The 11,917-nt window shown below is 45.9% G+C and overlaps 1 protein-coding gene across 4 annotated transcripts in view; it reads right to left on the reverse strand.

Annotated features, from left to right (window-relative positions):
- Positions 1 to 1,218: 1,218 nt before the first annotated feature.
- Positions 1,219 to 11,917, reverse strand: part of MED13L (mediator complex subunit 13 like) — a 392,641-nt gene continuing 381,942 nt past the window's right edge. For all 4 annotated transcript variants that reach the window (XM_027862683.1, XM_027862690.1, XM_027862677.1 and 1 more), the window contains 4 exons: positions 9,523 to 9,677; positions 5,357 to 5,518; positions 4,050 to 4,162; positions 1,219 to 3,309 (listed from right to left, as the gene is read on the reverse strand). In XM_027862683.1, the coding sequence (XP_027718484.1) occupies positions 3,177 to 3,309; positions 4,050 to 4,162; positions 5,357 to 5,518; positions 9,523 to 9,677 (563 nt within the window). In that variant the 3' untranslated portion in view covers positions 1,219 to 3,176. The remainder of the gene's footprint in view (positions 3,310 to 4,049; positions 4,163 to 5,356; positions 5,519 to 9,522; positions 9,678 to 11,917) is intronic.

The following is an 11,917-nucleotide window of genomic DNA, read 5'->3' on the forward strand; positions in this document are numbered from 1 at the left end:
TGGAAAGCCACATTCGTCACCCCCCAGGACTGTGATGACACCACAGAATTTTTAAGCTAGGAGACTTCTCTCAGGAATCGTTTTCTTCTACTCCCCCCCATCCCCTACTTAGAGGTTAAATGTCCTGGTTGAGGTCACCCATCTCCTCCTTCTCTTAGAATCAGAATAGTAACTTTAACCTCTAGACATTGCTAGGGATAAGTAGAAAAGGCTGCTGGCTCTGGAGCAAGAGCTATGAATCTGACCTCGGATGTTCGCTGCCTGTGTGTCCCTGATCTCCCTGGGCTTCAGCATCCTCTCTGCAGAGGGCGGCATTGGGCATGACGGGCTCAGAGGTCTCTGAGCCTCTAAGAATGAAGCCCTTGGATAATCAGAGAAGTCGTCCTGTGGAGGAGCTAGACTGCAGAGTGGGCTTGGGAAGTTGACCCCTAGGTCTGTGTTTCAAGGCACAGAAACCAAGCCCAGACTTTTTTCTGAACCTTTCCATGACTTGCCCTGGGTAACTTAGAGAAGAAAAGAAAGGTGCATTGCTCAAAGTTTCAGTAATTCAATAATTTATTCATCTAAAAAAGTGTGTAAAAGTATATAGCTCTCATCCACAAGGTATATATGAATGACATTTAAAATGGAGGCCTTTTATTATTGTTTCTTTTTATCAAAGTCTTTTTAGTGTATTGTACCAGCGATATACTGTAGTTTTTTTTTTTAAATGAACTTCACATATTTTTGTATTCTTTCAAATTGTCTGCTATATATAAAAGAAGCTCACTGCAAAATGCTTGAAGGAAAAAAAAAAGACAAAAATTCAGAACTTCCCAGAAATGTACAGCTTTTACATTTAAAAAAGGTTCTGAAATATACATACACGCATGCGGGACAATCCCCTCCCTCCCCCCCTCACCCCTCAGCTCAAACCACAGTAAGAGTTCTGATTTCTGCATGATCTTCAAAATTAGAAATTAAAAAAAAAAATAAAATAACTTCTTCACTCTGTAGCAAATCCAGGGCTTGTACATTTCAGATTAATTCAGTAAAAAACTCACAAGTAAAATAATGCATATTTAAGGGAAATATTATACAGACTTTCACACAGAAGTACATAATAAGATTTTTTAAAATCTATTGCCATTCATTTATTTTGCACAAAAACGTATAAATATGTCACCAGCTTTTCTTAACTTAAAAAACTTAAATAAAAACGACACCAGATGAAAACTACCCTTTGCTGCCTTTTTTTTTTTAATAATTTTTTTTGTGGGTTTTTTTTTCCTTTTTGCTTAGAACTGGGTTTCTAGGGAAAAAAAGCCCCTGCATAAAAACAGCCCATTAAAAAAAAATTCAGATGAATTTTGGGAAAAAACAACCCCAAAGTGGTAAAAGATTACAAATGTCTACTTTACAATTTGTCTTCTCACCAAGTTAAATTTTTATACAAGTTTACAATCTTCATATTTTTATGCGCTTCAAAAGGCCTTGAGAATTTTCCTTTCTGATTAAGAAAAAATAGCACTGCAATATTTTTAAAGTCAATTTTACACTGTACACATTAGATACAAATGGTTTGATATATCAGATTTTTTAACCTATACATTGCGGAGAGGCCCCGCCCTCCCCCTCCCCCGCCGCCCCACGGGTGGTTCAGAGAACAAAATCATCCATTTACACAGTTACTTCTCTGCTTTCACATTCCCACCACACAACACTTTTTTTTTCCTTTGATATAATTTGTTTTTAAACATTAGATTATTTCAAGAAAAATACTTTTAAAAAAATCATAGTAATTATTACACTTCTTTTTGTTAACCAGAACATGAAAGTATTTTGGAAGAACTTTTAAAATTTGCATGATTCTTTCCACAGACCCCTAGATCTCCCTGCCTGATGATCCAGTGCCCTGACATTCCGTGCCTGTGCCCCTCAGTGACAAACGCCCACAGCAGCCACAATATGAGTCCCCTATGACTCGGAGAGCCCGGAATGAAGGCGTTAGAAATTGCTTCCATTATAGCCATTATTAACATTTCAAAAAGGCAATCATTTTACTAAACAAAGCTCCACCACAGTGGTTCCACTTCAAGTACTAGTTTAATGACAAGTTTTATTATTTCTTTGAAATAATATTCCTATGGTCCAGAAATAATCCACCATATTTCATACATGATTTGGAGAGCAAACGCTCTGGGAAATGCTTCTGCTCTCATGGGAGGTCTAGTTTTCACTGAAGCTTTTTGAGCATTGCTGCTTGGAGAGGGCACCTCGATCCCCACTCTAGAAAGGGGGGCCTGGGCAAGCTTGCCACCGCACCCCTCAATCTGAGTTGCACCCCAGCCACTCTGACAAGACAGCGTTCTGAACTCAGCTGGCTTCCTGGCCAAACCCGCTGCATGGCTCTGAATGCATTTCTTTTCAGACATACCCAGCCTGGATTTGTTTTTAGGTCAGAGGACAGACAGGTGTGTAGACAAATAATCCTATGGGGGCTCCTGATTGGGTTTCATCTAGAGTACCTGGTCCTCACTAATTTAAAAACAAAAACAAAGACAACAAAATGATTTAAAATAAATAAAGTTAACATGTGCCAGACCATTCCCACCTACACAGACAGGACAATCAACCAAAGCACTCACACCTATTATTAAGGCGGCAGAAACTCTCTCTCTCTCTTTTTTATTTAATAATGTCCTCCAGCTGGTCCTTGTTTCATAGAGCCCCACCTTACAGAATTCAAACACTTACAGGCCACCCATACCAATCCCTAGAGGCCTGAGACCCCTATTTTTAAACAGAGACTTAAAACAGGGTCAGTCCCCTGGGGAAAAGCACACCACATTCTCCATGTTTTCCTCCTTAAAAAAAAAAAAAAAGACACACACAAAACACAAAGCTTCCTGTTGATCGGCCAGTGGGCCCGGGCCATCCGTGACACTAACACTGGCTGAATGTCCCCGTGTCGGGGAGCCCGCAAGTCCTTGGGAGAAGCATCGCCGTGCCCCTCAGACCCAGGTGAAGGCCACAGAACCGACGTGGGCCTCTTGGGAAAGTGAAGCCCAGCACGGGCTCGGAGGCTGCTCGGCAGAAAGGAGTATGGGCCCTTTGCAGAGTGTAGTCCATTTCTTGGATCGAGGTTTTGAAGAAAGAGGGAGGTCCGAGCCAGAAAGGGGCAAGTGCTTTTCAAATTAAAGTATGTTCATGATGGCGTTGTACAACTGAGTGAGCACCACAAAGTGGACAGGAAGGCAGGAGGTGCGGTCCTGGGTGGCGGGATTGCACGTGAGCCAGGACAGCGCGTTGTACTGCTCCAGAACGAACCTGCCGAGGAGGCACACGGTGAGGGGCCACCCGAGGGTCCTCAGCTCGCGCCACCCCCCCCGCAACTCTGCTTTCTGGGAGGCTCCCACTGCACGGCAGCCACTTCTAGAGGCTTAAGGCCAAAGGAACTAAAGAAGCTAGGGTGAGGGGAGGCGTCACCCAACACCCGGCATCCGAGCTATGGGACTCTCGGCTGACATTGGGGAAAAAAAGCTAGTTTCTGGGAACAACAGGCAGAAATGATTCATTTTTTCCAGGGGCCTAGAGAGGATGGTGGAAGGAATCTACCTGTCATGTCAAAGGAGAAATGTCCATTTGAGCCAGAGAATTACAATGACCCGAATCTCCTTTTCAATATACAAGAATTTATCCGTACATAAAGCTTCTTTTAACTGTAATTTTAATTTCAAGCTCATTTCCAGAATGCCATTTGACTCTTTGTATCAGGCTGAATTAAGCCGTCCTCAGCAGTCATGGCGGCCTGCTTGCAGACAATAAAGTGCAGTTCTAGAGACCAACAGGCACTTACCTCGCACAGATAAAAAGGGCGGCCATGCATCGGTCTCACTGCTGGACTCTGCACCCTGGGGCTTAGCCCCTTGCCTGTGCTAAGCTCTCCTTCTTTCCGAGTGATCACAGAACTTCAAGATGGGCTGGGACAGCCCCGACCCGACTCAGCCGAGCAGTCAGGGGAGTGCAGCATGGGGCCCCAACCCAGCACGCCCCGGAATGGCCGTTACCTTAGGACGTCCGATGTGGTTTTGGAGTCCAGAGGGTGTGGCACGCGCTGGGAGTTCCTGGCGGGGAGGAGTTCGTCCATCTGAGCTACGGAGATGTGGTGGTGCAGGGAGGCCTGGGAGATGACAAGGAAGGGGGGGGGGTCAAAGGGACTGGGGGAAGCTTCGGCAGCTCTCTTGGTGACCAGGTACAGCATGTCTTGTTACAAATGAGTAAACACAAGATCACTGAGGAAAGAGAGCACTAGTGAGGGAGCTACAGCGTGGCACTTTCGAGGGTGCTGTGTGCTCTATGAACTGGGAGACTGGAATGGGAAAGACTGCAGTCACTTTGGGAAGGACTTTCAGTTTGCATGAGATTGTCCCAGAGAACATGGGGAGCCCTGGCGATTCCTAAGCAGGGAGGGCAGGAGGTGGGAGGTACTTGATGAGGAGCCGGGTGCACCAGGCTGGAGGAGGGCTAGGGTGCAGGAAGAGATAGAGGCATGGGCAGTGAAGTGACCAGCCATGGAGGGGAAGGCAGACAGGGAAAGGATGATCGTCTGGGTCAGAGGACCTGAACCAATGCTTCAGGAATGTGCACGTCGTAGGAAATTACTGGGTAGGCTTAAGGAACAATCTTCAGTCACCTTGCTATGGGAACCCACCACAGCTCCCATTGCTCCTGCCCTCAGATCCAAGGCTTCCACTTCCACTCTTGGGAATCTTCTTGTGAAAAGTCTAGCTGGCCAACTACCTAGCCTGGAGGCCTCAGCATCACACACACCGAAGCAGCGGTCACTGTCTTGAACACACAGCAAACGGCGAGCGGAAGCACCAACATGCTTCCCAGGACTCCATGGGGGGATCACTCACAGGCTGCTCCTTCCTGATGGCACCAGGCTGTATCATGCCTTGGATGGCAGGAGGCCAGTTTGGGCCGGAGCAATCCTCAGCAGATGCGCATGTCCCAGGGGACATTCAGGAACTCGGGCCTCGGAGGGGTGCTGAAGCACTGGCCTGGGAGTGACCAAGAGCTAACTCTAGTTCTGGTGACTCACCCACAGTAATGATCCAATCTCTAGTGTGGATGGGGAGAGAACCGTCCATAAATAGAGAACTCCCTGGAAAGTCTGAACTAAGCAAAAGCCAGACAACCATTTGTGGGGGACACTCAGAGGTGATTCACACTACCAAGACAGCGTGCCACCAAGGTCCTTTCCAATGCTAGGAGAGCAGAGATAGCCTGGCCACCAGAGGGAAAGTGGGCTGGCTCCTGAAAGCCTAGCTAGGAAACTCAACACCCATCTGAATTTCAAGGGCAGACCCACCTTTAGGAAGAGAGGGCACTGGTTTTGGGCTTGTGGACACGAGGACCAGAACCACTGGGGAAGATTCTCAGCTTTGGCCGTCGACACGAAATAGCCCAGAGCAAGGGGCTGCTGCTTCAGCTCCTCAGGGGCTTCTCGGGAAAGAAGGCGCTCACCCTGGCTCTGAGGGAGACAAAACACAGGCGCAGAGCCAGTGGGGGAGGTTAGTCTGTCTGCAGCATGCTTATTGTACTGAGCCCATTAATTGCCTTTCTGGCAGGACACCAGATGACAGAGAAGAGCAAACAGCGAGTTTCCAACTTCCCCGTACGTGCAGGTAAGCCCACAACAGCCTCACTCAGAGAGAGCACTGAGACACCAACCCAGAGTCCCAAGGGCATCAGTTCATGGCCAAGGGGTTTTGTTATTTGGTCTTGGGTGGAGTTTGCTCTCTGCTAAAGCAATGCCTTTTGCCACTCCGGAGCAGCCAGAGGACTGCATGGAGCACTGGTGACTGAGTCACTTTGCCCAGCATCACCCAGTCAGTGGGTCAGAGGCAGGCTTGCATCTGGTGTCCAGATGTGGAGGCAGGCTCTCTGTCTACTACCCCACGCTGCCCTTCTCATTAAGATTACCGATGCCTGATGATGGGAAATCTGCCACCAAATCTCTGCTAGGTGCTATCTTTTGAAAATTTCATTTATCGGTTCCTTCTTAGGAGCCATTAAGACATTAAAAATGTCATATATGTTCTTCCTCCAAAAATAAAACAAATGAAGAAATTATGACCAGACCTACTAACTATCCACCAACAACCGGCTGTTCTTTATTACACACAATGCCCTCATAGGCCTTGCTAACAGCAGGGGAAACCCTGGAGCCATCGTTCTTGTAGAGAATCCTCTGAGACGTGTACACACACACACTCATTCCAACCCCTTGTTATGATCAGTGACACAAAATATCTAATTTCTTGAGTATATAATACATGGGTTCCTACACAGAACTGTCTAGCTATAGAACAGACTGGACACAGATCAGGACTGTTTCTTGTCCAAAGGACACTGGGTGTGGCTCCATGGATAAAGCACTAGGCCTGGAGTCTGGACAACTTGAATTAGGATCTTGCCACAGGCACTTACTAGTTGTGTGCCTCAGTTTCCTCAACTATAAAATAGGAATGATGATAGCATTTACCTCACAAGAATGTTGTAAAGATAAAATGAGATAATAGATAAATTGCTTTGCAAACTTTAAAGTACTTTATAAATGCTAGTAATCATCATTATCTTCATCATTATTATTACAGAGGGACCACACAGGGACTAGTCTTATCGAAAAGGTCTCCTTTGTAATAGATTGTAATCAGGTAAACTGACTTTCGTGGGTAAATGTTCACACTCTCTCTGAAAATTAATAAATGGAGTTGATAAAAAAGGCCATAATGGGACTGTTGCTGTAATTAAATACAAACCAAGACACTTGTATTCTATAATTCCTCGGAGGATACCCTTCAAAATGGCAAGGCCAAAAACAAGTCATAGGTTTGTTTTTTAAAATCCAAATGGCATGGGGCAGCTAGGTGGTAGTGGATATAGCACCAGTCCTGGAGTCAGGAGGACCCGAGTTCAAATCTGGCCTTGTACACATAACACTTACTAGTTGTGTGATCCTGGGCAAGTCACTTAACCCCATTGCCTAACAAAAACAAAACAAAGAAACAAACAAAAACCCAAAAAACTTAAAATCCAAATGGCCCAGCCCCAAGGAGCAGCAGTGGCTCTTTCTCACCTGCCTATACTCTGTGCTCCTCTCTAAGCTCACTTCTAGCACGAACCCAGACATTGGTGAAAGTGACTCTGGGCTCCGTGCAGTGGAGAAGCCGTGTCCTGCTATGCGGTCTTGCCCTGTTGGCTGGCCCCGAGAGCATCCCATGAACAGCAGGCTTTTTCCGAGTTATTCTCCCTCACCTTTTAGCCTTTTGTCTCTCTTGGAAAGACTGAAGGGCTGGGAAGAAGCTGGGCACCCTCAGAAGCAAGACTCTGCCCTTCACTTTACCTCCTTCCTTTGCCTTTGGCTTAGGAACCGAAGCTTGGACCCTGAGAGCCACAGACTTGGAGCACAGCACAGATCAATTTCAGGAAGCCTGCTAACTTGTTTGTTTTTTTTTTTTATAATTGTATTCCAAACTAATTGTTTTCTTCTGTAACTCTGTGTATTTTATTTTACGCATTTAAAAAAAACATGACTGAGAAATGATCCACAGGCTTGGACAGACTGACTGCCAAAGAGGTCCAGGACACATACAGAGAAAGGTTAAAAACACTTGGTTTGGGAGTAAAACCTGATATCATTACATTAATTCTGCCTAATTTCAAACTAGTTAAACTGTGAAACTTTCACACTTTCACACCCTTCAAAAGGCTTTATCCTGCTCTAATCTCTTAACTCAGCATCAAAGAGAGCTCAACAAGTGTGAGAGTGGGTAGGTTAGGGGTGTTTCAGGACTCTGGACAGCAACTGCAGCAATCCATTAAAGGACATGTGGAAGAAAGCTCTGATCCAAGAGGGAATGATCATACGTTGCGGGCTTTTAGAAATTAAAATTATACCTCAATTACCATACCCCTTGTTAATGATTATACTGAATTACTAAAGCAGGTTCGCCTGGAAAAGACCTGCAGGCGTCCTCTTGTGATAAACCTCATTTCTTGGAGTCTGGTGAGAGACTTGGATGAGTTTTTCCATTATGGAAATTAGTGTCTCCCATTTTTTTGTTCCCTAACTCTAACTTGAAGCCTTCAAAATAAAGCAGAAATAACCTGCCTGGAGTTCAAATTCAGCCTCAGACTGGGTAAGTCACTTAATCACTATTTATCTCAGTTTCCCCACCTGTAAAAAGGGGATAATAAGAGCACCTACCTCTCAGGGTAGTCATGAGTATCAAAAGAGATGGTTTGTAAACCTTCAACAGTTATAGAAATGCTGGCTATTATTGCTATTATGACTATTACTAATACTGAACTGGCTCATGGACAATTGGATCTGTGTTCTGGGGCACTCAGTCTCCTTCAGGTCAACGGGAAGGAAGTCTGCATGGGAACGCCAGAGCCTCAGCAGCGCTGGGGTCCCAGCAGTGCCCTTCCAGGGCGGAGGGAGGCCTGTAGAGGCCCCAGGCCCAAAGGCAAGAGGAACAACCTGCAAACAGCGACACCTGTCCTGGGGGCTGGTGAGGCCAGGGCCCTTTTTTTCCTTTTAAAATGTTCTTCAATGAAATTAGTGTTGGGGAACAGAATTCAACTGCCCGAAATCCAAGCCCTTGAAGCGAAGCTGAAGGAATGTCCAAGTTCAGTTTGGACACTCCACATACCTACTGCTCACTTTCTTACCCCCTTCAATCTTAAAATAATTAAGATGAAAGAAGAGTGAGTGCAATGAGGAGGCACGGCCCACGATCCTGAAAACTTGCAGTGAGCCTCACGGTGGTGGGAATTCTATGAGTGAAATCCTTTAACAGCCTCCATGTCCCTAGTGCAGCTAGAGGTGAAGCAAGGTCTACCTTCCAATTTCTGCTTTATGTCGAGGACAGCCTGGAAGGCTTCTCATTAACATGAGACTCTGAGTCTCAAGAGGCCCCCTGCGGGCCGGCTCACCACCACGGCATTTGGTTATTTCTGCATGTTGGTCATAGGAAAGATTATGACAGGCACAAATAAATGAAAGCAGCCAGCCGCCTTCTGTATCACTTCAAAGTTTTGAGTGGAGAAGAGAACCCTGCCAGACTTCCTTCAAATGAATGCAACAATCAACAATTCTTTCTTGAATTAACAAAATTAATTTACATCTTAAATCAGCAGTGATGCTGGAACTAGCTTCTCGAAAGCCACTCTGGGTAAAAATAACCTGTGAACAGCATGTGCCCAAAGCTTCATTTTTCTTAAGTCAATAATATTTGCATAAAACTCCAGCACCTGCAGAGAGAATGACTTTCTGACATAAAGCTTCATCATTTGCAAAAAATACATTTATTCCAAGTTCCACTGTCCTCTTTTCAAAATGGAGCAAAGGCAAGTCCCTTCCCACATCTCCTTCTCCTGCACCCAAAGCAGACAGATTCAACAAGATGCCCACTTAAAAGATGGCACCCACACAAGACAAAGAGCCAGTATTGCCTAAACCTGCCTTACCCGACTGTGCTGGAAATGCGAGCCCACTCCAATTCCAGAAGGAGAGCCTGGGGAAGGAACTGGGGAGGAGTTTGGAGAGGAATGGAGGTTCCCTGTGATTAGAATCCTAATGTCATTGTCCATATCATCTGGGAATGGAAGATCGAACATATCATCTGAAAGAGGACAAAAAAAAAAAGATTAAAAAGCTACATCTCATTTTAGAAGGGAATAAACACTGTTATGTGCCCGTTTCCATGTGTGACTCTGCTGTTCGTCGGCACGTATGTGTACACATTTTCTGGCTTTGGTCTATGAAGTGAAGACTGCTGAGGACCAGAACACTGTCTTTCAGCCTTTAGTTTCCACTGAGAGCCTAATGCAGAGCACGGTCTGAATTTGGAGATGAAAAACGACCCTTGGTTAAAACCCATTCTTAACCAGATAAGAGGTTTTCATGTCAGAACAGCATGCTGGAAATAGACACCAAAGGGATTTGCATCCGAGGGAATTAACCTACATAATAATTGGTTAATGGCTGCTCTCAGCAATCTGCCAAATAAACCTTTGAGATACATTAACATGCAAACTCTAAAGTGCAAACGCTCTGCATTATTTGGTATTTATGGAATACTCTGTCAAATACAGACAGCAACTTGAGTTAAATTACAACATGCTATATTTGATCAGGCTGTAAGTGTGCAAGTTAATTGAAAACACTATGGAAAATTAATAAGTCGATTCTGCAAATCTGGGTACCAATATGGAAAGCTGGTGTTGTTCCTAGGCTAGGCCAAACTGCCCAACCCTACCCCAAATGATTCCCATGTTATCCCCTCCTCCACCTCTGGTCCTACAAGCTTGGGCCTTATTAAACCATTTGGTCATAATGGAAAAACAAACTCCTATCAATCAACCAACTATCTCATGTGTATTAAGCACCTACTATGTGCCAAGCACTGTGCTAGGCCCTGGGGGAACAAAAAAACTGTCCCTGTCCTCTAGGAGCATCCAGTTTATCAGGGGTGAGGACAGGTACATAAAAGCCCACAGTCACAGGACACAAACCAAGTACAGGCAACTTTAGGAAAGAAGATGCCAGGATTGGAGGTGGGGAGGGAGAGGGAAGGAAAGGCTTCCTGTAGGAGATGGGATTCCAAGAGGCATTCCAGGACCAGGGACAGCCAGTGCAAAAGCAGAGATGGGGGAGTCTGTGTAGTATGTGTGAGGAGAGAAGGAAGGGAATGAGTATTTACTGAGTACCTACTAAGTGCCAGGCACAATGCTAAGTACTTTATATCTTCACAACAACCAAGCAGGTATTATATTATCCTCATTTTACATTTGAGGAAACTGAGGCAGGCAGTTTAAGTGACTTGCCCTGGGTCCCACAGCTAGGAAGTATCTGCAGCTGAATTTGAGCTCAGGTCTTTCTGACACAGGGCCAGAGCTCTATTCACTAGCCACCAGGAGAGGAATAAAGTGAAGGCAGGAGGAAGCCAGGTTGCCAAGGGCTTTAAAAGCCACAGAAAGGAGCTTATATTTGACCCTAGAGATGACAGGAGTCACTGGATCTGCATGAGTAGGGGGTGGCGGCTGAGTGGAGGACAGTCCAGGAGGTTTGAGAAGCTGGAGCCACTGCACCAGTTGTGAAGGGGCGGCTGCCTCCAGTCCCTTGTCACGGCTCATCCTCTGACTGCAGATAAAGAGGCCAAGGGGGCAGCTCCCCTGGTCCCCGCCCCCAGACTGGGAGCTTGAACAACTATTTTTTTCACTTCTTCCTTCTGCCCCGAGGACAGCTGGAGATGAAAAAATATCTGTTGAATTGAATGTTCTTTGCCCAATCACTACAGGTGCTTGCTGTTAATGGGAGAGGGCAGAGGGATCCTACGACCTCCCTTGAATACCCTTGGGCACCAAAGCACATTATTTTAGAGGTATGTCATCACTCGATACCTTCAACACTTCCCAGCCTTATCCCAACCACGTAGGGTGCCTGCACTCTGGCCATCCCCTCTGCATTGCCCATCCTACCCCCATGGACCTCGGGCTTGATCAGCTCATGCCATCGCCTGATCCTGCCCAGAAGCAGGCCGCCATGGACGTTTCCCAGCTGTGCCCCAAACCATGCCACTACAGGGCGCATCCCCCTGCTATCTCTCCTGACATAAAGCCTCCCTTTATACCGTGTCTTTTCTCAGTACAGTGTGAGCACCCCAAAGGCAGGGACTGTCTCTCTTGCTTCTATGTGTCTGTCCCTAGATTTTAGCTCAGTATCTGAACAGTCAGCATTTAATCAATGCTTGTTCTTTCATTCACTGTTACATAATACACCCCCCCAACACACATACACACACACACACACACAGACACACACACACACACACACACACACACACACACACACACACACACA

This window comes from Vombatus ursinus, unplaced genomic scaffold (assembly GCF_900497805.2).
Source record: "Vombatus ursinus unplaced genomic scaffold, bare-nosed wombat genome assembly UNPS02001287.1, whole genome shotgun sequence".
NCBI lineage: Eukaryota > Metazoa > Chordata > Mammalia > Diprotodontia > Vombatidae > Vombatus > Vombatus ursinus.